The sequence below is a fragment of the Vidua chalybeata genome, chromosome 3 (assembly GCF_026979565.1).
Source record: "Vidua chalybeata isolate OUT-0048 chromosome 3, bVidCha1 merged haplotype, whole genome shotgun sequence".
Taxonomy (NCBI): Eukaryota; Metazoa; Chordata; class Aves; order Passeriformes; family Viduidae; genus Vidua; species Vidua chalybeata.
Window position 1 is genome coordinate 79,174,152 of NC_071532.1, and position 26,542 is coordinate 79,200,693.

General features: G+C 39.1%; 2 protein-coding genes across 7 annotated transcripts in view; one reads left to right on the top strand and one right to left on the bottom strand.

The window, feature by feature from the left end:
• The window catches only part of CEP162 (centrosomal protein 162), a 45,118-nt gene extending 41,944 nt beyond the window's left edge, over nt 1-3,174 (top strand). For all 6 annotated transcript variants that reach the window (XM_053939771.1, XM_053939768.1, XM_053939772.1 and 3 more), the window contains one exon: nt 895-3,174. In XM_053939771.1, the coding sequence (XP_053795746.1) occupies nt 895-1,104 (210 nt within the window). In that variant the 3' untranslated portion in view covers nt 1,105-3,174. The remainder of the gene's footprint in view (nt 1-894) is intronic.
• Nucleotides 3,175-7,154: 3,980 nt separating this feature from the next.
• Nucleotides 7,155-26,542, bottom strand: part of MRAP2 (melanocortin 2 receptor accessory protein 2) — a 41,158-nt gene continuing 21,770 nt past the window's right edge. The window contains exons 5-10 of the mRNA XM_053939777.1: nt 22,178-22,272; nt 21,363-21,511; nt 18,582-18,686; nt 18,046-18,195; nt 12,879-12,978; nt 7,155-8,419 (exon numbers count right to left, since the gene is read on the bottom strand). Coding sequence (XP_053795752.1) covers nt 8,068-8,419; nt 12,879-12,978; nt 18,046-18,172 — 579 coding nt within the window. The 5' untranslated portion in view covers nt 18,173-18,195; nt 18,582-18,686; nt 21,363-21,511; nt 22,178-22,272 and the 3' untranslated portion in view covers nt 7,155-8,067. The remainder of the gene's footprint in view (nt 8,420-12,878; nt 12,979-18,045; nt 18,196-18,581; nt 18,687-21,362; nt 21,512-22,177; nt 22,273-26,542) is intronic.

Genomic DNA, 26,542 nt, shown 5'->3' on the forward strand with positions numbered 1-26,542 from the left:
TTTGTAATGTTTTGGGCATTTTTTTAAGAAATAATAGTATACATAATTAGTACTAAATAATTTCATCTTTTTGTGGCGTTCCTGCCCTTGTTATGTATTAAGCTTTGGGTTTTGTTTTGTCCTAGTTTTTCTCCTTTAACCATCAGCACTGGGGCATTGAACAGTTGCCCAAATGAATTCTATCAAAATGAATAGTGTTGAAAAGGAAATTACTGAGCATGAAGTTAACAGGTTATCCTTAGTATCAAACTGCAAATATGATAATTATGGCCTTTAAGTGATAGGCTCTCTTTAAAGGATCTATTACAATTAATTGTGGAGCTTTTGATATCTTATGACGCTTCTTATGTTGTGTAACTTAATAAGATTATGTCAGGGATTTGTCTTAAAGTTATTCAGTCCTTTATCAGCAGCATCAGATCTTTGTGACTACAGGACATTTTCTGATAATTCATAGAACTTTTGGATTTTAAAAGTAGAGTAGTAGGCTACACCATGTCATTCAGATTTAGTTTGTTTTGCAGAGCATTATTTTATTTACCACATTTAAGTAGAAATGTAAAAAGTTAATTTTTATTTATAGAGGGTTTTATGTTATAGGCTCAGCTTTGCCTTAAATATTCAAATTTAATTGCTGCTTTGGAGGGGATAAATTAAATTCTCCTGGGGCTCATTAGTCAATAATCAATTCTACCCTTCTGTCCTTAGTGCAGATATTTGAAGGAATTCATTGCAATCAGAATGATTTTTCTAATATTCAGAACAAATTGCTTCCACTAAATGTGAGCATTCAGCTTTGAGACTGAGATAAAACGATGTGGCAGATTTTTGCAAAGTGGCAGCACTGCAAAGTGGCATAGGAAGTCACAGTGCTGACTCTCTTCTAATTTGCAGGCAACCCAACTAAGACAACACATTTCTGAAGTAAGGCAAACCCAGGAGGCTGAGAAGTGGCGAAGGCTGGCACAGCAGAAGAATCAGGAACTGGAGAAATTTCGAATGGAGTTGGATTCAATACTAGATGTTTTACGTGAACTGCAGAAACAAGGAGTTGTTATTCCTGCACCTGATTCCAGTGGATTCAGAGTGACAGACAGCTGTTAGAAGACATGGTTAGGTGGTAGTTAAACAGAGCAGCAGAATTTTAATAGTCAAAGTTATGTATAGAAATGTTATTGAAAATCATTATTGTAACATGGATTAATTGCATTCTGATCTTCTCTGGAATCTCTCATGTCCAGAGGCAGATTTGCATTAAGCAATACTCTAATCATACAGTATGTCTTCTATTTTATTAGTAATAAATTTACATATTTTTAATAATAGGAATATTGAGATTATTCCATAAATTCAACTATCATTGAAAAATTTCCTTTTTCACAGACTGTAGAACATGCCTGAATATTTTTGATTTCTAACGTGTCTTACAGTGATTCCTTTGTGAAAAATTTGAGTAGTAAGCTGTTTGGTGTGTATGTTTAGCGTATAGCATTGATGTATTTCATTCCATAGGGCAGGAAAAGCATCTTTTCCCAACATTTGCTTCTCTCCCTCCAATTCTTATAATATTCCTTCCTTTAAGACGGCTTTGCACTTCAGTGACTGATTGGAGGGCTGGAACAGAGCAGGCATTCCTGGTGCTCCTCACATTCAAGCTGTTCTTTGTTTCCTTTTCAGATTATTCCAGCTGTGTTGGTAAGATTGAGGGCAGAGTGGGTCTAGCTAAATTCTTACAGGGCAGATACAGAAAAAAACCTATAAAATGCAGTGTAAGTATAGTTATTGGTGACCCTTTTAAAAGGGAAGGCTGTACTGATAAGTTTTTACCATGGTCTGTTCAGGATAAGTACCTCTGTAGGTGATCTTGACAGGCTAAGAGAACAGTCAGATGTGAAGACAGTGTGCTAAAGCTCAGACTTCAGGGATGTGTAGGTGGGGAAATTTAGAGTTAAAATACTGAGCAAGCTAGGAAAGGGGCCGGGGGGGGGGGGAAGAAAAAAAATCAGAAAATAAATCAAAAAAGCCACCCAACAAAACCAGAAAACCAGACCAGAATACCAAACGTGGAGGTAACTTTCTGCTGAACTGACAGGCATCATGGCAGGTAGCACCCTGAATGTTGGAGGCTGTTGCTTTCTCCCTCTCCTCAGGCCCTGCCAGTTACACACCTGTGCTGTAGAGCTGGTACACAGGAGCAATTCCTGCTGCAGCACAAATGTGGGTGCTGCACTTTTGGTGTTTTCTTGCAAGAAAGAGATAGACCCAGTGGAAGGGAAGAATCATCATCACTCCAGGAAATGTAGCCCTGGAACCTCTGAAGCCATAGGAGCTGCACTGCTCCAGAGAGGAGCCTGGGGGGGATGATGAGCATGGCTATTCCACTTAACATGTATGAGAAACCTGCTGCTAAAAGCAAGAAGCAGCAATTAAAATAAAGGAAATTCAAAATAGATGATGATAGCTATTTGGTTGGAAGGCATGCTTTCCCAATAAATCAGTACTTTATTAGTTTGAAGCTTCAGTGGCTGCAAGTCCTTAAGAATTCCAAAGCACATATATTGAGGTTGTATCTCAATAATATTTAGGGCAAAGAGAAGATGAAAGCTAGAATGTACTCCTTAGGTCCCTGAGGACCTGCAGTATTGGTTGAACATAGCATTTAAGTCAGATGTGAAATAGTTCAGGTCTGTGCTTGTGTGTTTATGTATTGTGCTCTTCAGGGACCAGCAGTAAACGTGCAGTTTCTCTCACACAAGCATGTGGCATAGCATGAATAAAAACCAAAAGAGTGTAACAAATTATACTATAGTGCAAGGTTTTTTCTTTTTGGCACATACACAAACATCAAATGAACCTGTATACACATATATATAGATATTTTAAAAGGATGGTTGGTTACTAATTAATAAGGTAATCTTGACTGTTTCATGTTCAGATATTTTCAGTATTTTTATTTGGTCACCATCTAACAAAGTATTAGTCTATATTCATAAAATGTGTAAATATAAAAATGCTGTGTATATAAAATATCAGCTATGTGTAAATATAATGCATTTTATTGATTTTGGTGTGTTTTGCAAATGAAAAGGATAAAAATTGAATAATTTCAACTAATTTATTTCCTGTATAATTTGCTATATGTGTAATACTGTATTAAAGAGTGTGACCTCTGAAGTGAGAGATGTTTTTTCAACTATTGCAAGCCTTGTGTTCCCAGAGAGGCCAGGTCCTTGATGGAGGTTCCTAGGACAGGAATCCTAGGGGAAGCATTTCTAGTTACTGGAACCTCTCTCACATGTGTGATGCTTAAGTCAGCAGCAGCAGGTTGCCCTAATGTTCATGCAGTTCATCCAAACACTTTTTACAATTCTTACAGTCAGTTCTCAGCAAATGCTGGTATTTCACATAGTTGGAATTAAATTCTGTATGTGAGTCCATTTTACTGAGCAGGGACTGTAAGCTATCAGATGATATATACCATTTTCTTATAAGTATTTATGCAGTTGTACACTCACTGAAGCATGGTCTTCAGTTTTTAGGCATTTACCATGAAGTGGTCCCTCTGCACAGTAACAGACTCTCTCTGGGTTTCAATGGCTGCAGTGAGGGTGTCCTTTTAGAGAACTAAGAGCCAAGTTTGAAGTTCTCTTCTGCAGTTGGTACTGACTCTCTGAGGATTGCAGTGTGATCTTTCAAGGAGTTCTAGAACTATATACTCCTCATGTGTATTTTTCCTCTACTTGAGCCATCCTGTTTCATCATGCATTTCCAGGTGGCATAATGGATGGATTAAAAGAATTAAACATAGTATCTTTAAATCATTGCCTAATGCTTAGCTGGACTTCATCTGTTTACAGCAAAGCAACTAGAGTATAATAATTTGAATTGTCATGTTTGGAGCTTTTAAGAAATCATGTGTACAGCTGGCCAGGTGACTCAGTGACCTAGATTGCTTCAAGAGAGGAAAACATGATGTGCAGAAAAGGATCAGATTTTATCATGGCACTGGAGGCAGAGACAGCAGCAGTGTGTTCCATTTCAAGTTCTATGAAATACATGTCAAAATTGTTCATGTAACAAATTAAATAGGTTATTGTGAATGAAGACTTTATTTGATAGCACATAATACATTTTGAAGTCTGCCCCTCTATCCCATATTTAACCTGTTCTGGAAAGTACAAGGAAAAAGGACAAATATACCAGCACTAGCTGTGCCAGTTCAGTTCTGCAGGGAATGAGGGTGTTATGTATCAAGTGCTGTCCTGACTCTTGAACAGAAATTCAGTGATATCTCTGAATTGAAAGTAGCCTTTCAGATAGCTAACTACATAACTCTCATCCAAAAATAAGAAAGCACAGGCCTCTCTTGCTGTCATTGGAGAGCATGTGCTAGAAGGTTCTTCTCTGCTGTCCTTGCTACTTGTCAATATACAAGGCTAAAAAGTGGCAAAAAATGTCAGTGTTAGAGTATTCAAGGTCGAGAGCTCAGGTGCATAAATACTTAATTTCATGACAAATATACCCTATTTACTTCACCTTGCAGTCTCAGAGACTCTGTGGCTCTGGATTGTAGTAGAGAGGATCACAGTTTTACCATTCTCTTTCTCTTCTCTATGAGCAGGCATTTGCTGATTTTACATTATAGGTTGTGGGGTTTTGCCTTTTTTTTTTTTTTTTTGAGATACACAACTAAAACTTGTTTATATAGAAGAGCATTTTGCAAGTATTTACCTTTGAAAACTGGGATAAATAACTTGACCTAGTAAGTTCTTCCAGAATGCAAGACATGTTTAGGCAAACAAACATATATAGCTGTGTCTCTCTGCAGTTAAATCTGCTGTAGGTGATGCATTTATATTGAGTTTTGAGAAGAGGCTTGAGGCCAAGCACTAAGAAAACTCACAAAAATTCAATTTTCAAACACCATTAAATTCCAAGTACTCCTTTTGAAGATTGCTCTGATTAGAACACTTTCTATTCTAGTTTCTAGTGCATCAAGGAGTTGATTTTCTGAGAAAAGATGATTTTTTTTTTAACAGGTTATATATTGCCCTTTCCCCTGAGGCAAAATATGTGTTATTATTAAAAAGGGGGAAAAAAGGAAGGACAGCCTTAAAATAGCTGCTTTTGAAGACTGCAGAATGTTTTTGCGTTTGCCTTTGGCTCTGCTTTGAGGCAGAGCAAAAATCTGAATCAGACTGTTGCTGCCACAGTGTCTCTGAAGTGGTGTGGGAGCTCCACAGTGGGGACTGACAGGTTATTTTTCTGAGAAAAGCAGCACGAAGGACTTCAAATACAGAAGGGAGATAAGATGAAAAGAGTAGGTCTGTCATAAGGAAAGAATAGAGGCAGGAACCAAACATTTAAAATGGCTTTACAGGATTAATACTGCAGGATTTACAGGATTAATTATGCTGCAGAAGGATATTAACTATGCAATTCAAATGTGTTGTAAGTTAAGTTGGCATCATCTCTGGGTCATTTTATTAAGTACCTTTCATCTAGGCGTTATCACCAATATCCATGCACAAAATGCTTCCTTTTTCTCCCCAAAGTAGTAATGTACCCAAAGAAAAGCCACTGAGATTTAAGGTAAGAGAAGAAAAACATAGGCTAGCCTACAGAGAGTAGCAGCATCTTCTTTCTCTAAAACCCCATCTGCATTATTTTGAAACTTCTGAAACTTTTGAGAATTTTTTCCCCCCAAAGGGGTTGTGGAGCAGTGGGACAGCATCCCTAGAGGTTTTAAAAAGCCTTATGGCACAGGGTGAGATGATTTAGACTGGGACTTGGCAGTGCTGAGTTAATGGTTGGACTTTTTGATCTTAAAGGTCTTTTTCCAGCCTAAATGATCTATGAAATGTAGTTTTAAAGGGCTTAAAAATGCCCTTCATTCCTCAGTTGCAAAGGAAATGGATTCCACATAGATTTACCCTTTCTTCAAGCAGCATTGCTGTTTTTAAGCATGGCAAAGGAAAAAATAAAATAAAAATAATAGCTCAAACATTACTGAAGGCAAATCACTCATCTAGAAATTGGCTATAAAAGATCCATTTAGTACAAGTCTCACAGTGTGTTAGCAAGAACGATATTGAGCTTCAAAGTTTAACCATCAGATAGCTGATAGTTACTGAGGTGCCTCAGCAGGAAATAGGTGCCATATTCAGAGACAGATTTCCCAAATTTAGGAAAAGGAAAGTCCACATCTACAGCCTTCATAGTTGTAGTTCTGTACTTCCTGTGAAACAAGGCCTTTTCTGCACTGGAAACATTTTACTGGAGCCGTGCTCATTCAGAACAGGGTTCATTTCAGTCTTCTCTGGGAACTATTTTCAGCAACAACCTGCTAGTTTTAAAGAGTCTCTGCTTTATTTTAAGTGTAATCCTGTTGCTTTAAACACTAGCAAGTCCTGCAAAAATCATATTTGAAAACAGGAAATTGAGTTGTAAGTGGTGTGTAATAAGGGCACAGGACATAAAAACAAAAGATGTTTCCTTGCACTCTTCCTACACAATTTGTATTCTTTAAATGCTCAACCCATTCACTCTTTTTCCTATTTGTAAGGTGAAGAAGGGGTGAATTAATCAGCATTTTAGTGGCTGAAGAATGTATCAGCAGATCTCTAACCTGGAACACAGGTGTGTTGGATACAAAGCATGTTAATTTCAAGAAAATCCAGTTAGGCATGTCTGGAATGCATTCTTTTCATCTCAAGAACTTCCTGCAGACCATATTTGAAATCCAGCAAAGGTTTTGAACCTGGTACCTCTGCATCTTATATGCTTGCTCTAAAACCATTCAGCCATTAGTTACCATCTTTTGAAGATAGCTGAAATACAATTTTAAGTACTCTCAAAGGTTCAGAACTTAATTCCATCTCTAAAAAATAAAGACTGAAACTATACCTATTCAAATCCTTTCCAAATCTTTCACTGGGAGAACAGCTGGGGTTGCAACACTATCCCAACTGAGGACAAAAGAAAGATGGAGCAAGCACAGCTTAGCTATACTTTTGGAGTTGGTCCTCTCAGGTCAAAGCCTGCGAACACTTCACTGGCCAGTGAGTAAAGAAATGACCTTTTATAAAGGCAAAAAGCATAGGAAGATTCAGCCTATTAGCAACACGTGATACCAGCTAAACATACCACCACCATTTGCATGTAGCAACTTTATTGGCAGAAGAAAAATAGGTTTTTTCTTATTTCCTGTGATTTAGCTACTTAATCCAGTAATTGCTGAACTGGAAGTTCACATCAGCAATTAGCAGGAAAAAAAAAAAAAAAGGAAAGTCAAATCACAGTTTGTGTTTGTGTGCAGAATACTAATTCCATGTCATCACGGGCAGCTGCTGAGGTATCATTCTGAAGTATAATTACAGGCACCAATTTGCTTTTACTCAGCAGCAGGTGGTGATAGCATTTTGTAAACAGTGTAACCACACAATTTAATTTGCAAGGTATTCCCTCTGGAAGCTTTGTAAGTTGGGTTTAACCTGCACCAAAAAGCAGTTAGGGATCAGAAACTGAAGTTAGTCCCAAGCAGGTATTTATTGTGGTGCTCAGCTTCAGGCATCCTTATTGGGAGCAGCATAAACTACAGAACATCCCCAGGGGCTGTTTATTCCTTTCTTCAGTCTTCTTTGACACTTACACTTTTCTTGGCTAATGAATTTTCAGAGAACTCCCAATGCCAGGCTCCAGCCTTCACAATCCTTGTAAATTATTATCTTTCAGAAGCTGGTCATAAGTAGTCATTTAAAAATTAAGAACAATACAAGAAACAAACAAACAAACAAAAATAATAAAGCAAAAATAATACTGGGCAGAAGTTTTAGACCACAGAAGGCATCAGAATAAAGCATTCAGTGTCTTACTTCTTGTCTAAACTGAGTTCCATCAGGACAGGCAGTCTTACGTACAATAAAAAGCACAGGTCTGAAATACCTTCTGTCAAAAGAGCAGGAGGCCAAGAAAGGCTTCAAACTGGACAATAACAAGGAGGTTTACCTTAAAGCAAAAGATTTTTCAATCAAGGATCTAATGTTAAGATTGCATAACCAGTTTGCTTTATAAAATGATTGGTGGCTCTGAGATGAGGAGATCATCCTCACCTAATGAAGAGTTCTGCTCAGTGTTCACAAAGTTAGGAATGTTAAATTTTGTAAGACAATGTAAGTCTTCCTCAAACATTCCACTGCTCTTGGGAACCTCCTGGAAGTGGGTATTACTCTCCAAACTTGGACCTTTCTGACTCTCTTTTTCTTTGTTCATATGGTCCACTTCATTAATGCAGAAATGAAAAAGTGACTGGGATTCTTCAGCCATTTGGTGAGAAAAGACCCTCTCGGACTCCAGAGGTTTTCCAAAATCTGCCACAAAGCTGTTCATGTGAAATCTTTTTTCAGAAATTTCTGCATTGCTATGGAGGAAAAAGAAAGATACAGTAAACACAAAAGTAGAACTATTTGAATTCTTATCAACAAGTCTGGCTTCAGCAACCATTGTGATCAGGAGAAAAGGAAACCCTACAGTTTATCTACCACAGACTTTTAAAGCCAACACTATATTATTTTCTGCTGAAGCATTTTGAAATCTTCATTTGTCATAACAATTTTCCATGGGAGTAAGTTAATGCTTATGCTATTAACAGTGATATGCTATCACTTATGCATAACAGTGATTATGCTATCATCACTGTTAAATGGCACTTCTAGTAATCAATATACTGTAATAATCACCTCACTGAATGAGTTTATAAACACTTTTGATTTCAAGTAGTAACAATTGTTTTAAATGGCTCATAAGAACAGTTTTAGGAAAGTTCTTGATAGACAAAATGTTTCTAGAGACACAGGCAGCTCTGCTCTCACTAAAGTCATTGAGTGCTTGTTTGTCCAAACATCAAAACCATCTTTTCCACTGACTTCAATCAATGACATTCAGATTTCTAAATTAGGGGAGTTGGAACTAAAGACTGCTTTAAACACTGGCAGTCTTAACAATCCAGGCAGCCCAGAAAGGATATTTTAACATGCTTTTTTACAGTTTTCTTTATAAATCTTATCTCAAACCAGCACCAGTCTGCATGGACTCATGTGGAAGCCATTTGCAGCTGGGGGTGAGAAGAGCTCAAGGTAGATAGCAGTCCTACAGATCCATTCTTTGTCAGGCTGAATTGATATTCTATCATCACAAAATGCAAGTTATTTGCCTTTGGAAGGCAGTAGAGGTATTCAGAGAATGAGCAATGAAACATGTTCTCAGAATATGAATTTTGTTAAGAACTAATAAATCATACCGTTTACATCTGGAGATGTAGCAAATGATGCTAGAATCAGATAATTGGACACCTAAAGGTGCACCCAGCACTGAAGAGTTTTTCATTGTAATTTCATTTCCTCAAGCCTGCCGTAGGAGATAAGTGCTTCAAGATGACACCTTCAGAAATCTACCCACTAAAATTTTCACAGGATACCTACCATTAGTCTTTCAGGCACACTTAAAGATGCCTGCTTCTCAAAAGCTAATTTACTTCCATTACATGATGGGGGAATTCTGTCCTCACAAAATCACTTCCACTAGCCTAGAAATCAAAGCAGTTCTCTAGTTTGTCAAAACTCTATTGGCTCACTCTGCATTTCAAAGTGAACCAGGTAGAAGAATAACGTTAAATTGATGTAAGACTGACCAGTAACCAAGTAAATAAGCTGTGGTATGCACAGCAGGGGGCAAACAGCCTGGAATAATTCTGAACTGACAACTGACATTTATGTACTTATAATGCACTAAAAAGCACCAGTCTAAGTTTCATATAAAATTTGGCAAATCTGTCCCAAGAGTTTCTAGGAAGTGTTGCGGCACAGGCAGTAGAGGTGGCAAATAAGCACAGAAAGAAGAACAAGCACTGTAAGCCCAGGAAGAAGTGACTGCAGAAGAAAGTTTAAAATGCATCCACTACAGGAGTAGAATTACTTCACAGGTGTGGAATGTGCTTCATAATCCAGTGAACTACGAAGGACCAAAGACTGACCACGCAGAGGGGCACACAAGACTGGCAATGGCAAACTAATCTTAGTGGAAGATGCAAATAAATTTTACAATAACCCAGAATATTGAGGATATATTATGAAGCATAAACCTGTGTTCCTGAGCAGGGAACACATGATCTAATATACAGTGATATTTTTGGATTTTGAAATTCACAAATAACATCTTCGAATTTCAGAGCAGAATTTGATTACATTTTTTTTTTTTTAAACTAGACTAGAAACTTGCATAGTCTTGCTCCTTACAATCTGCAAGAATTCCTCAGTGGGTATCTTTTCAGAGCATTCAAGAAAAGCACCCTCAAAAATCCCAGGTTTACTTAGCCAAGATCAACTGATTTCTTAAAAAAACCCAAAAACAATTATCTAACATTTACTGCTTTAAGATTACACTAGCCAACACTTTGTACAAATAGGTTGCATGATCTCTTGCATTTGTTGCATGAATGTGCTCTTAAGGACATTTTCAAATGCAGAAACAAATATGGCATCTTTTCCTCTCCTGAGTGATGAATGAGAGCATTTTTTGGAAATTCAGACATTGCCAAATTTTTTTTAGTTGCACAAGCTAATGTTCCACACATACTTATATATGCAAGTGAACAAAAGAGAAATGTAACAGACTATTTCCATAACACATTAAATTTCTGCCAGTCCCCATCCATACCCTGTCCATTCAGGTCTGAGAATATACCTAATTCTGAACATCTTGTGTAATTTTGAAAAGTACATCCTATCATGCCCCTTTGTATTGAGCCAAGAAAAACATACTACTAGGGAAAAAAAATATCAGAGTATTCTACTTTGGATCCATCCACCTGAGCCCAGATACACTTAATCTCTCACATTAATGGTACTTTAAAGAACAGCCAAATAGCCTTACTGAAGTCAGAGACTTCAGAGACTTCATCCATCAATCAAGCTGCTTTTCTCCCAGGACCTAGGAATCCCATTAACATCTATTTCTAAAGGAGGGCTCAAGGCAGTCCACTAATGAAACACCAAGCCATGAAGAATCCAGTCAGGCATGGAAATAGAAAATACAGGCAAACTAAAACAAGTGGTTTTACAGGTAGCTGTTCTCCAGTTTTTATATACATGTATCAAAAATAAGAGAACCCAACTGCATTCACTGCCCTTAGCACATTCCTGGAGGATCCATGTTCAGTACCATGAACATTTCATTACCAAATGTCAAAAAACTGCTCACATTTGTTAAAGGAGCCAGCTCAGCATACATAGCAAGTGGGCAAACTCTCAGGCACACAGCTCCCAAAGCTGCAAAGAGATCTATAGAAAGGAATAATTGGTCTCACTCCAGCAACTGAAGAAAAATTATAATAAGGTGTAGAACAGAAGGGACAAGAAAGGCAAGTCTGAATTCTGATTACATTTTCTGGATGTAGAAGATGACCAAAGGTGGACATTTCACAAACTCTTTAAGACACTGTTCTGAGAAAATTGATGAAAAAAGCAGAAAAAAGTGGGAGATATCAAGCAGGCCTCTGCTACCTGAAAGGAAATTTTTAGAAGTGTATAAAATTTTGACAAATATATAGAGAGAATTTAATATGGATATGTATTTTGACTTCATCACTTTTTCCCCTCTCGAATTGCCCACATGGGATCCAGACTCATGCTTAGCTAATAAATAAGATCTTTGTGAAAAGGAAATGACATCTTTGTGAAAAGGAAATGGCATCTCAAGTAGTAGCACTGAAGTAAATAGTGTTATAGGAAGCAAGGGGAGATAATATAAAACAGCACACCAGCAATTACAGGGATTTTAAATCTGTTTGGGAGCAATGTCTGGCTACTTCATAACAGTCTGTAGGGGAAGCAAAAATACCAGCACATCAGTTCTGGTAATCTGGATTTTTCTGACTCTGTTTTCTTGTCACAGGAGCAAAACTTTAGGAGCACAGAAGAGGCTCAGGATGTACATCAGCCATCTCTAATGAGGCCCTGTCTCTCCAGAGGTGCTATTTCATGGAGTTCCAGAGGCAGTTTACATGTGACTAAATAGCAAAGGGGCTGCAGGAGGCAGAGACAGGCTGCTTTAGGAAGTGATAAGCAGCAGCAATTGCCTTTTACAATCAGCTTCTCATCATTGCTACCTGCCTGCAAGCAATCTCAGGCTCCAGAGAGGCTTTTTATTTCCACTTTATGGCACATAAGCCTGACAGGAGATGTGGGTTCAAACTTTCTCGGAGGAAGGGACACTGACAGCCTGTGTCCTGTGCAAATGCAGATAAACCACTGAGGCAAGGCATGGTCTGCACATACTTATCAGCCAGAAAGAATAAAAAACAGAGGACTTTCAAGGGACCCTGGCTTTAAAGAAATGTTGAGCTGGTCTCTACTTCAGCATCTATTGCAATTTCTCAGCAGAAACTAAGACACTCAGGTCTCAGGTGTTAAGGGAAGATTTTGCAAACACTACCCAAATCTGTCTTTAGACTTGAACACACAAACATTTGGAGACCAACCAGGCTACAGCTTCCTTAATTCATCATCTGCACTGCATTTTATTTGTATCTACTCTGTTGATATTCACAGTATCACTCCATGAAAAGTTGAGCCTACTTAGAACCATCCTACCTGTTTACGAGACAGTAATCCAAAGGCACCTGTTTGGCAGCCTAGTCAAAACAACCTTTTAGAATGAAAATGCTAAAATTTCTTGAAATAAAGACAGGTTTCACTGCTTCATAGGAACAGACTGTAACAAGATGGTACAATGTCAGCACTGTCACTGCTTGTTTGGGGGCTGCAAGAGCCCAGGTGTGCCACTTAGCAGGCTGGATTTGTTATTCTCGTTTTCAGACTCACTCTTGATGTGGTGCTCCTGTCTTCGTCAGCAGGGTCAGAACAAAAAACATGAAGATGACAAAAACTGCAAGACCAACCCAAAATCCAATCACAATGGAATCTGGTGAAAGGAAAAAAAAAAAAAAAGGAAACAAGATGATCAATATTTTACTTGCACTTGCAAAAAGTTGCCTTTTACAGGCAGCATAAGCACAAACCCAAAACAATTTGCAGCTTATTTCTGGGTGACAAAGAGAAGGGATAATCAAATTTATCTTTATCTATTTTGAAACAGAAAGCTGCTATTGAAAATCTTATTTTGAGACCAAATTTTACTGCTATCTAGACAAACCAGACAGTAGATAACAGAGGGAAGATAATTCTCTTGGTAAGTAAAATAAGAGGAGCTCCCTGTGTGATGCCAGGCCCATTTCCAAGCATTGCTTTGGAACTTCAGTGCTAGAACTAGGAAGGGAGGATTATTTGATTTTCCTCAAAATCCTCTGTCTCTGTAGAATTGAACTCCTGCTATTTTAAGTTATTTCTGCCCCAGACTATTAAGTTTCTGGATTTAAATTGATTTCTTTGATACAATTTGTTTAGGAAGACCTTTTAATGGCAAGACAGAGGGTTCTGCAAGAAACAGAAGCACAGGTAAAACTATTTGCTACTTCAATAAATATCAATAACCAACAGATACCAGATGTTTTTTAATCACTTTCAGTTGGGTTTCCAACTTAAGTACAAAAAACTGCAACACAGTGTCAGAGGAGGGCAACAGATTTAGACCAAAAAGTCAAACCAGCAGTTAATCAATAGGAAAACATCAGTGCAATAGCCAAATATAGCAGCCATTGGGAAGAGCATGTCCTTTTGCCTGTGTGCTTCAACTGGATCTCCTCATTTAGAACAAATGGACCATAGGCAATTTGCCAATACTACTAAAAACAAATTTATGTCCACTTACAACTTCAAGGTGGATCCACAGTTGCTCAAAGCTGTTCAGAGTTTCCAGGAACTTGATTTAGAGAGGTTCAAGTGGGTTCAAAGATATTTCCAGACACAATCAACTGATTAGCATGGACCAAAGTTACAGAGCACCAGCACTCGATATTACCTGGCACAGGACCCATCAGCACCCAGGTTTTTTTCACCTGTCATTTCAGATGGTTATTCTTTGCTTATGCAAGTATTCAAAATTTCCACTGTAGAAGTTCAAAAACATTAACATAAAAACATTCAAGAGGGAAGGCTTGGTCAGGACAGGAATCCTTTCTACCCTGACCTCTCATTACACAGCCACTACCAAGCCTCAGAGATCCTCGCTGGCTGTAATGTTTGACCCAGTGCAGCAGGCACAGCACAGAACTGTTGAATTTCCTACAGGACTAACTAAAGACACCACAAAAACAAGGAATCAGCTACCCTACCTGGTGCTTGGCCCCAGCTGTTAATCATGCTCCCACTGTGAAATATCTTCCATTCCAAGAGAGAATGGCTTGAGTTGATTTCCAGTTTCCACATCTGCCTTTTGGCAGATGTGGAAACTGGAAATCAACTCAAACCATTCTCTCTTTTCCTGCAAAGTCAAAATGTGTACTGCAACTTGAGATTTTCTCCGTGAGAAAATACTTTATCACAATGAAGTCCCTCCTTAATCCCTTTCTTAGGTAAGCTAAGGAGGTTAAGTTTCAGGTCTCCCACTGCAATATTTATTACATCTCTCACATGCCATATGTTCCCCTCTCAATACCTTGTGTAAAATAACTGGAATGTGGTTTGAGTATAGGTGTCTCTGATGGAGGGGGAGAAGATTTTAACACCCCTTTCTGCTTAAGGCATTCTGCCATGAGTTTATTTCTGTAATTCCATATATTATGTGCACTAACTTACTTTCAGAATTCTTCTGCAAGCACAGCCTGTATTCACTGGTTAAAGATATACCTTATGATTGACTTTCCTAATACAAAATAGCTCTCATCCTGATGGACTTCGTAATACCTGAAGATTTCATCCAAAAATAAATACTCCCTTTAAAAAATTTACCACCTAAACATTTATAGCTACTAGTACCTTCCAGTTAGTCAGACATGCTTGGATGATATGCAGCTGCATTAACAACCAGAATGTAAAATGCAATCAAGGTGACTAAAAAACATACACATAGATTATATCAATCAAGCTGAAAAACTTAACTAAAAGGAAAAAAAGAAAAAAAAAAAAGAAAATCAAGGCTCTGATAAACTACTGCTCCCCACAAAAATCACATCTGCTAAATAGCAAGCCTGTTTTGTGGTTGGTTTGGTGTCCCTGCTCCCAACATAATTCTTAAGTTTACTGAGCCTAATGCTACACCTTCCTTGCTTTGTTGTGCCTCCTGACTCACTTCCAACCCTCTGCTGTATAAATTTCATTGTTTGAATTTGTTTAAAATTCGAGCAGATATCCTGAGTTCTCTTCCACATTTCATTTAGGTCTCACTCACTTCAGTGGAAATTATTCAAACCTACTGAATTCTAAACACTTATTCAAAATTAACAGTACATAATCCAACTTTTGTTCAAAAAATAGGGTATGAAGGACATTTATGCTGCCCAAAGTTACAAATAGATATTCATAGGATTCTTTTACATTTTCAAGTTGCAGATTTAGCCTTCATTTTCTTCATAATACAGACTCATCCTGGCTGCATTTCTAAGTCCTCTGATCATTGGTACCTATTTTGCCTCTCACTAACGTTACTGAGGCTTCCTCATTTTCAAAGGCACAAAATTGATTTTGTTCTTATCTCTGCCAGTCACAAGTATCTCCTGGCTGTCTTTGTCTGCTTACTTTCTAAAGCTTTAATGTACAGGATATCTGGTCCCTACTTTTCCAGATTTTTTTATTTCTAGTTCCTGCCTTCACTTCTTTTCCAGCAGAACATACTTTTTGCTTTTTTTTTTTCCTTCTTTTGCAATCATATATTTGAAACATCACTGTGGCTATTTTTTTTTTTTTTTGTGTAGTAGATTATCTTGTCAATCCTTTTCCTCACAGGTGACTTTGAATAATTTTTTTCTCTGCTCTCAGGAAACAGGCTTCTGAATTCCTTTATATTTAAATCAAATCACCTAAACTGGAGTCCATTCTCTGTGGAGCTCTCCAACATAAGCTACAAGCATTTGTTGACAGATAAATGCTTGTGCAATTATTGACAGATAAATGCTTTTCTTCTTAAATATTCAAGGTCTCCCTTCTCATACAGCCCTTGTTTAATCTCCTCTCCTTCTCCCCAGTTTAGGATTTCAGAGAAGTTCATGGCTGGTCACATTGCCTCCACATTTCACAACAATCTCAGCTCAGCTGGCAATAGCTGGAACAAGAACACACCGTGTCAGGAAGTATCATCCCATACACAACACAGACTATTCCTTCAGTAGATTAAACCCTGCCCTCTGGGGAATGCATGCAATAACAGTGAAGGAAACAGAGCCAACTCCAATCTATCAGTTCAAACAGAGAAAGAAGCAAATAAAAACTAAAGAAAATCCACCATAACTAGAAGGGACTTCCTAGATCACTGATTCAAGTACCACTAATGACATCTCTCATCAAGCTCCACCTGAAAGGCAGTTGTTACTTCTGTCCCATTCTCTAAGAGCTGAGCAGGACCTTCTGCTCTATGAACAGCAGACAGGGAAGCTCAGCTGCCATGCTCAGCATGGCAATCACTTTGATGGCAATCCAAGACCTGATTTGCAGCTGTGCTTTTTGCAATCCATAGGCAGATGTCATTTAGACCTTTTTGTCCCACCTTGCTGTTTGAGACACCAAGCTGAAAAGAAGATGTGTACATAACATTTCAGCTGATCTTTGCAACCAGTAATTTTTGCAATCAGGTTTAACCTCTGATTAAGTGGAAGAATGGAAGACAAATTAAAAACATGATGAAAGCTAGCCCACATTTTTCAATTTCCTATCACTTGTAAAAATACAGTGATCAGCAAACTTTTTTTGGGGGGGAGGAGGGGGAGGAAGTAAAAAGTAAATTCTACTCTATTTTTTTTTTTCAGAAGTGTTAGTAATTTCAACAAGTTTCTTCTGTCCCTTTCAGAGCCTCCCCAAAACCTTCTGACTGTGTAGAGGCAAGGGAGATCAGCCTTTCTGGGCTGCAGTTTGCCAGTGCAGGCACTACTTTTTCCCAATCTGAACGCTCATGGGGACAAGTGAGACAAAGTACATAATCCATCCTGGACCAGTGCTCCAGCACTGGATAGGTAGGGACCCTTCCCCAGAACTTTAAAGTCTGGAGATCAAACCCTTTCACGGTGTATCTACCTCAGAAACAAAGAAAGAGGATGGTTTTTTTCTCTTTGGCTTGCAAGACCCATCAGGTAATTGAGTTGGTTTCTATTACTTTTTTCCCTCTCTTTTATTATTTGTCCCTCACAATTATCTCCTCTAAAAGGAAAGATGATCAAATCCATTGTATAGTTTTTAGAAAAATGTTGGTCCAGCTGTACTAGCTTGTCCTAGTTACACTTTCTCCAAGTTCCAATCCACATTTTTCATCATTCTGGTACCTATCCTCCATTTTTTGTTTCTACTATAAAAAAACTCCAGTATTAATAGAAAAGTGAATTTAGCACACTCCTCCTATGAAAAAAGTACCAATGGCAAGTTTGTTCATAAGGAGAAAATTCTTCTCTTATTTTCAACCTTTTAAAAACCGAAAATTTATTTTCTATCAGGAAAAACCAACACTGGTAATGCAGGTAAGGCTCCCCAGCACTGCCTTTTTACCATTAATAGAAACAAACACAAACAAATAGAACCAAAACAAAGCAATAATGATCTTAACAAGCAGTCACCAGAAGCAGCAGTGTATCTGTATTTGTTGTTAACTTTTCCAGACAGTCAGATATTCCCCAGTATTGCCAAATTCCTACCACAGCCAATAAATCCATGGTTCTCTCATGCACAAGAAGATGTCAACAAAAGGATACAGAATAATAAATAATAATGATAATAATGATATTATGATATTAATGAATAATGGTCTAATAAATAGAGGGATACTGCTAATTGCAGAGAATCCTAGGTATTAGGAGAGGAATGTTTTTGTACAATATTCAGTCCCAAGTAAAGAACAGGAACACGTAGAGAGGAAGCTGAGCTGCATGAAGTGTGTCTCTACTGAACTTACACTTATGAGCCTTCAGGCCTTCAAATGACACAGGTCCATACTCATAGTACTCATAGTCCCAAGTGTAATCAGAGTTAGACAAGGCCTGCTGGGAGGTTCTGTTGGAGATCAGCCTCATGGCACACATCTTGCACCTCAGCAAATACAGACCTGTGGATATGAAATATGTTAATGGAGACCAGACCTAGCACAGCTTTTGGGTTTTTGTTCTTTCTCATCTATTGGACTGCTACCTCATCAGACAAGGCTATCCCATCCCCTCCCATTCCTTCCCCTAATTATAGACACAGACTCTGGGGCTCAGTGAAAGGCAACCAAGATGTTTAGGGAGCTGAAGCACAGGAGGCACGAGAGCCTAAGGGTTTGCTGAGCCTGGAGAAGAGACAACTGCAGGGAGACCTCAGTGCTGTCTGCACTTGGAGGGTGCAGAGATGCTGCTGCCAGGCTCTCCTCAGAGGTGCAAAGTAAGAGGACAAAAAGGAATGGACAAAAATTGGGCAACGGGAAATTCATATTAGAGAAAAGGAAAAGTTTACCTGATCTAGTCAAACATGCTTTGAGTAGGAGATTGGACCAGATGACCACCAGGGGTCCCTTCCAACCTGAATTTCTCTATGCTGATAGACGGGCTCAATATGCCACTACAGAAGGAAAATAAAACAGGAGTGATTTCCCTCACAGATTCATAAAAACTGCAAAGCAACGCTGAGCATCATGAAATTATCTTGATAGATATCTCTGTCATTACCACCATTCTGTACTACAGCCTTGCATTTTGCAGAGTAATTTTTTTCAGAATATGAGATAGTTTTATGCACACCAAAAGAAAGCATATCTCTGCACAAAACATGTGCTGCAGTAACTAGAGTCAGGACATCCAAATTGAAACATATTACAAAATACTTTTTGTGAAAGCAAGCTGAACTTTGGGTAATTCTGGATTCAATTAAAACCCAGCAGGACTGACTAACGCTTCAAGTGCTAGGAGAGCCATCATAAAGAACAAAATAAGAAACACTTTCACTCAGGTAATATGAACAGCATTTCAAATTTGTAAAATAGTTCTTTCTGCAGCTATTTTACCATGACCAAATGCTGGCAGTAATGCCTCAAAGCAATTTTAAATAAGTAGTATGCCTGAAAAAGTAAACTTCACACTTAAATACAATGTTCAGAACTTTAAACACATACCAAAAAATTTGACTGGCAAGTTATAAATGTTTTAAAACAGTAAATGTATCTATTTTTCAACCAAAACCAATTTAGTTTTCAGAATGTGCAAACTGATAGCAGGAAAGGTGAAGGGGTGGGGCTGGGAGGGAAGTGACCATCCCCATTCTTGGATCAGGATAAGAAGCTTCACCACATTACCCTCACCCTCCCCTTGGCCATTTAGAAAGCCTCCAGCATTAGCATGAAGCACAGAGGAGAAGGAAAAAAACATGGATATTGTGGACAACGCAGTTCAAGGCTGAGGATGTTTCCCATCTTGTACCTCCCACCCTTTCAGAATGGACAGAGAGAATGAGCTAAGTCTAACTACAAGTGCCTGTGTTGGCAGTAAAGTTCCTCCTTGGAAATGGAAAACCATTTCTTCAAATTAAAGAGAGAGTGTCTGATTAAGCTTTAGACAGAAGCTTTCTTATTTTAATCAGCTAAAGCAACTGCTGCCTTTGGGAGAAGGAAGTGGCACAGAGAAAGCCCGAGGATCCCTGTCCTAGTTTGCTCCCAAGTAGGGAGCTCTGCTGTTGATTACAAGATTCTGTGTTTTGTTTTGTGATGAAACATGGAGCCACACAGGGTTCCCACCATCTTTTATCCCCCCTTCTCCTCAACATTTTGTTGATGATGGGTTTCTTGACAACATTGATTAGTCCTGTTTAAAGGCAGTTTTTCTTTTTTATAACTTCCCAGAGGAGCCTTTCATTTAAATATTCCTCACATGGCATCACTTACGGCCACTGTCACCTCCCTCCTTTTAGTACTGCAAAAAGAGCTGAAATCCACTTGCAGAAAACTTCAGAATAGAGTATAGGAACAATCTGGAAAATGTTGTTTCTTCCTCAAAGCAGATGGGATTCACTGGGCCACATGCAGAGCTCTCTCCCACTCTCGTAGCTAGTGCCCATTTATGATTTCTGGGGAGGATAGCCACTTCCAGGACACAAAGAATCTGTCCCACTATAGCATTAGGTTAGGATTAGAAGCTCCAGCCTTTCACCACTGACTGATGCATGTGGAGACTTGCTTTCACTGTGGGCAAGCCACTATCAGAGGGAGAGGTGCTAACAAAAAGCTGAGTCACCAGCTCTCTGGCTAATCTGTGCTTTGAAGGACATATAAATATGCTTCTAAATCAACCAGTAGAGCTAAGCATAAGCACTGATCCAAACCAACTTTCAGCTCACTTTGAAGTTTTGGCTGTCTGAATACCTCCAAAAACTCAGCCTCAAATATGCAAAAATTTTTTCTTCTACTTAAAAAGCCAGTCTAGCATGGTGGTACAAGGACAAGCACAGTGGAAGAACTGACTATTTAGACCTGGCATCTCCTGGGGAAGAGCAAGGCAGGCTGAGCTGGCACAGTAGCAGCTGTCAGGTGCCTCTGCCTGGCTGCAGCAGGTCATGCAGGGATTCAGGTAAGAGGTAAGCACTTCTAAGAAGGAATTCCTCCAGGAGATGCTCTCAAATGCTCTTTCTGTCAGACACAGAGAGCCATGATTCATCCCACAGCTCTGGAGCTTCACAGGGGCCTCCTCTAATTGACTTGGCTGAGGGTTTTTCTGGAAGGTACAGGAGTCTTTTGAGGCAAACATGAAAGCACCTCTGTTGATTTTGATGTGTATGGATGCAGACAGGCTTTCCTCACTCCAGCTCTCTTTCAGGAGCAAGTCAGGAACAAAAAGCTTCTCTTTGATTATTCAAGAAACCCCAAAGCAGGACTGTGTTCAGTGCTGCCAACCAGAAATTTAGGCAGGTTGGTGTCCTGGAAACTAAAAAGGGCAAGTGCTCAGAGCTTTCTTCTGGAGCATTTATCTCTGCAGAAAAACATAACCAGATGTTCCCCATGGAGACCCAACTGCAACTCTTGGAGTTGAATTATGCCTTCATGAGAACTTGTTTGTAACTTGTGGGAAAGTTTGTAAGGTCTCAGCTGGTCTGACAGCTGCCAGTGGCACCTGGGCAAGCTAGTCTGGCTGTGTTTGCATAAGACCCATGCCCTTGAACAGCAGCAGCAGGATATCAAACACTGTGCAGCTGGACTATTTTTTCCAATCTGAACATCACTGCCACATTGCATGAGATTCAGCCACTTACCTTTCAGAATGAAAGCAAAACTGAACACACGCCACATCTGCAACATGACTTCATGGCTCACACCACCACTGAGACCACAAAGGCATATCTGGTTTTGTGTATATCTGAAACTGTCCTTGTAACCAGCAGCAGCTCCCTCCAAAGCTGACCTGCATGCACAGAAAGAAAACCATGTGGCTTGTTCATGTACTCTTTGCTTCTGGAGCAAGAGAAACTACCAGTTTGGTAGACACAAGGAGCTTGGTGAATTTTCAGGCACAAACTACATCTATTTTCCACATGCTTCAATTCTGTTTAGTGCCACAGAATCTAAGCACTCAATGGTTTCAAAAGAACAAAGGAACAAACCATTGTTCTCTTGCAAACTCTGAAGATCCCAAGACCCAGACAGGGGAAAAAAGAAGGAACATTTCAAACTCTGGGAAGTCCCAGGCTGAGAAAGCTTAGCACTACACCCTGGTGCATCAGCTCCATCAACTAGGCAGTGCAGTTAACCCAGAAGTTGTTTGCTATGAGAAGTTAACAACTCACACTGTTCCCATATCTTCCATGCTCTCATGCCAGCACCAATATTGTGCATGAGGGAAAAGGGAGTCAGCCACCCCACATTCCTTTTTACTCCATCCCAAAGACTAGGAGGTGAAGTCAGAAAAAAAAACCAAATTAAAAAAACAACCACAAACTTATTTACACTGCTGCACTGCATCAGCTGAAAAGCAAAACAGACCCCATCTTTCTACAACCCTACCACGTGGCTTTGAACAAGCTGTGCCACTCCCAAGCACAGACTGGAAAGTCTGCAGGAAATACTTCACCTAAGGGTCCTTGTTTCTTGCTAATTCTCAATATCTTGGGTGGGCAGGGTTTGAGTTCAAATTTGTGGTCTTTTCAGGGGAATATCCAATCCCATCTGCAATAAAAGAGGGGAAAGCAGGCATTAAAAATGAGTTAAATTTAGGGGGAAAAAAGAAAAAGAAAGAAAGATACCTGAAAACTGACTTTACAATTAAAAATCAATCATGAATGCCAACTCTGATACCTAGGTCTTTTCTTGGAGAAAAAAGAAAATACAATGTTAACCGTGGTTATGTTTGTTAGTGATGTTAAAAAACAGCAATGTCTGAGCTGTTGCACTAAAGTAACAAGAATCATGTTGGATTCATCACAAAAGGAGTTTATAACAACAGAAAGGAAAAAAGCTGGTTTAGTTATTACTGCTGAAACTGTGAACTAAGGATGAGAGATTACAATTACATACATCTTTGCCTCATACCACATGCCTCATATATTATCCTTATATATATATATATCCATATATTATCCTTATATAAAGATATATTATGTCCTTATAACTGTGCAATGTAAACTCCAACAACAAACTTCTTATGCGTCCCACACAAACTCCACACCATTATATACAATTTGCATGCTGGCTGCTGTTTGTACCTAGTTTAAAAGTGATCATATTATGACTTTAAAGTGACATTTAATAAAGGCTAAAGAGATTTGCCAACTATTTTCCTATAGACAATAACAATATAAGCAAATAATAATGCCCACTTAGCAGTCCAACTCAGTAGATGCCTGGAAGTTAAGGCAGAAACTAATATGAAATCATACCATACTATGAGTTTCACTGACAACTTTGTGGTTCTAAAAATGAATAAAGCAAACACTACACAAGCCCACTCATTAGCCTTGTCTGAGAAGGCTAATGAGATTAATTATACCTCACATGGTATCACAGAACACCTGCATTCCTCTTTCTCTTAAAAAGTTTCAGGCCTGCACTGACAATAAATGGAACTGTTAGTAGGGAGCTGCTGGGACTTGTTCTCAAAACACACTGAGGCTTAGCTTAACTCCAGTACCAAAAGCTGTAGATATTGCAGCCAGAACATACAGTCTTAAGAGGCAGCATTTTCTAAAAGTAATAAAGATTAGCCACAATTCCATTTCTTTCCTGCTTCTAGGGCAGGATTACACAATCAGTACTGAGCCTATTTTCCTCTCCCCACTAAAAACCAAGCTCCTCTTAGATGTGCAGGTATGGCAGCTGCAAATCCAAATTCTCTGAAGACAGCCAGACTAGAAGCCTATCAGTAAGTGTTAAAGTACAGACACTTGTTCAGCCCTATAATGTTATAAATGCTGACATCAAAGGTATAGGTACATATGTTCAACACTTCCCAAAAGAAAGGCTGCCTTTGCCTTAGCTATTTATAATATTGACTATTTTAACATTTCTCACAACAATTTTTTAACCTCTCAGTCTGACTTGTAGAAAACCCTGAAGTGAAAGAGCCCTGGCATATCTACTAACGAGGTAAGTTTAAATAGTAAAGCAAGTTTTATTACATGTTTCTGTTTATTAGCTTTATTCTCACAGAAAGCTCAGTGCTGAGATGGAGATGTTCTGAATTCCTTTCTAGCCCTGAAGTCTGTCAGTCTGATGCCTTATTCTGAGCAGAGAGAAAGGAAAGCTCCCTCCATCTGCTCTTACTGATCAGCACACTGCAGGTAAATTGGAATGGCTCCATCAGAATATGACCTACCTGTAAGAGTAGCTTTTAAAACACCTCCTATTTCTGGTACCATGTAAGAATTAAAGAATAAATACATAAATAAAAATAATTTTTAAAAAATAGTATCTACAGAAGGGACAGAACAAACACTGCCTTTTTTTTTTTTTTTTTGTAACTAAAAGATGGTATTCAATTTGAAAGAAAAAAAAAACAAAAACAAAAACCTCACTGAGGAATTATTTCAATGCAGAGGATTGACTCAAATTGCCTATTCTGCATGTCATGAAGAAACACTGGAAGCACAGTGTTCTGGGTAGCCAAAAAACCAAAGGATCCAAAGAACAGAGGCACCCAGGTGTGTCTCAAACAACCCATATAAACCAACCATTTGTAACAGAGGCAAGGCTGATGGAAGGAACTACCCTTGTGTGACTGTTCCTGAGAAACTCAGCACTGATTAACAGCTAAAATTACCTGGGCTCCCTTCATGTCAAAGACCCAGAGATGCCTGGAGATGCCCCGTGCCCCCCAGGGCACTGCTCTGCAGCACAGGCAGCCCTACCAGCCTGCAGTGTGCCAGGCTCCGGGTTTATGCAGCTGCTTGTAGGGTTGCACAGCCCAGACAATGGATGAGGGTGATCAGGCCTCATTTCATATCATTTCATAGCTGTTTTAGCTTTGCATCAGTGAAAAGGTCACCACAGAGCTGAGGCTGACAAGCAGAGTGGAAGCCAATGACAATTTCCTCTCTCCCATTACAAAATAATTCTCTAATCTTCACACATCATTCATCTGCTCTGAAGCACAGGCCACAGCACACTTCCTTAGCACCTCTTCACTTCTCAATGTTCTCCCTGCAGAAATTGTTCTGTTCCCAGCCTCTGCTGAAGCCAGAGCAAGATAAACCAGCTGGCAGGGATGAAAAAAACCCAAACAAAACAGGTATGATAGACCATTTATCAGAACTACTCCCACACTTGGGTATGTCACAGCTGGGGTTTTACTGCTACGGTGGAAAAATCTTCAGCTTGTGCTTTCAATCCACACAGGGTCTGGAAGCCATAATCTCTTCAGATGCAAAATAACACATAAGCTTTTTAATTTGAAACACATATTACATTTCCTCAAGAAGTAATAAAATTATAGAGATTTTCTTTAAAATTTCCACACCTATACGACAAGTATTTTCTTAACTTTTGTAGTTATCCTACAACATAATGCAGAAATATTGCTTTAATTGGTTTAGTGACAATTTTAAGCACCCACTGAAATGGAGCTGTTCATCCAAAGCCAAACTGGTCTGGGATTGTTTCAAGCAAGAACTGGGTGATTTTTTTCCCCTGGCTTCAAATCTAAGTCTTCCTTCCAGCACTGCTGAAGAAGCAAACAATTTATTGTAGTGCCTCAAATACAAATTTCTCCTCAGGTAAATCAGACAGCAGCGCACAACTCACAAGCACATATCTGAATTTTCCCATTCTTATCCCTGCCATGTCTCTGTGTTATAAATAAGTAACTAGATGCCAAGAAAACATCACTGAACCAATACAACCACAGCCCACTGCAGTGAGTACACAGAATAAAGCCTTCATTTTTTTTTGTAATAAGATTCGTCATATAATTTTGCCAGTAGAGCTGCTATTATAGGTACAAAGACTTTAAATTTCATTTAAATTCTTGAATAAGCTGCAAGGGTATCATCTGTGCTTCACTCAAAACCTTTTTCATGATGAAATGTACATGTGAGACCAGGGAAAGAGTAGGCAGCAAATTACTTTATCCAGCTATTAATATTCTGGGGGTTTATTTTCTTAAAAAAAAATCTTACAATAGCTTGATTTATTTTATATATATTTGGTTGTGACTGATGTACCCAGAATGTCTCATTATTATTGACAAGAACGGAGCCAGGCTGTCCTCAGTCAATAGAGACCTGCCATTCCTCTGGCATTTTTCCAGGCATTTACTCCTGTGGCCAAAATTATCTTGACTCTCTGATTAAGAACCTGAATAGAAAGCCACAAATGGACAAGAAAAACAACCAGAACTGGGGACTATTGCCTGGTTATCTCTAAGTAGAAACCAAAACATCTGTTTACTTCCACATCAGTTATGTAAATCTGCACCCCTGTGTGCACAGCCTCTGGGAAGTTCAGATGAGGGGAACAGACCAAAACAGGGAAACACTCCAAGACAGAGCAGTGGGCTGGGAAACACACCTGGAAATAGAAGTGCCTCAGTGCTCCTTCCAACAAAGTCCAACCAGCCCTGCTGGGGCAGTTTGAGGCAGCATTGCTACTGCTGTCCCATCTCTCTATGAGCTACACCTGTCACAGAGGTGCCAAGCTTGTGGTGTTTCTACCCTTCCAGTCACTGTCCAGCTTTATGTGCCAAACAGGGCTGTATGACAGGATGAAAAGGCAAATGTCAGGGAACTGCTGAGAGAAAAGTTTTGTGAGCTTGTCACTGAGGTGATTGTTTCCAGCAAATAAAGAATGGCAGACAGGTCAGGAGAGAGACCTGAACTGACACACCAGTCACTGTCAACAGAGGCTGAGGCCAGAGGAAGAAACCACTGAGATGACAACTGTTAAAATCAGAGACTGTTAAAGGAAAAGGAAGGGAGGGAGGGGGCAGGGGGAAAGTATGAGAATC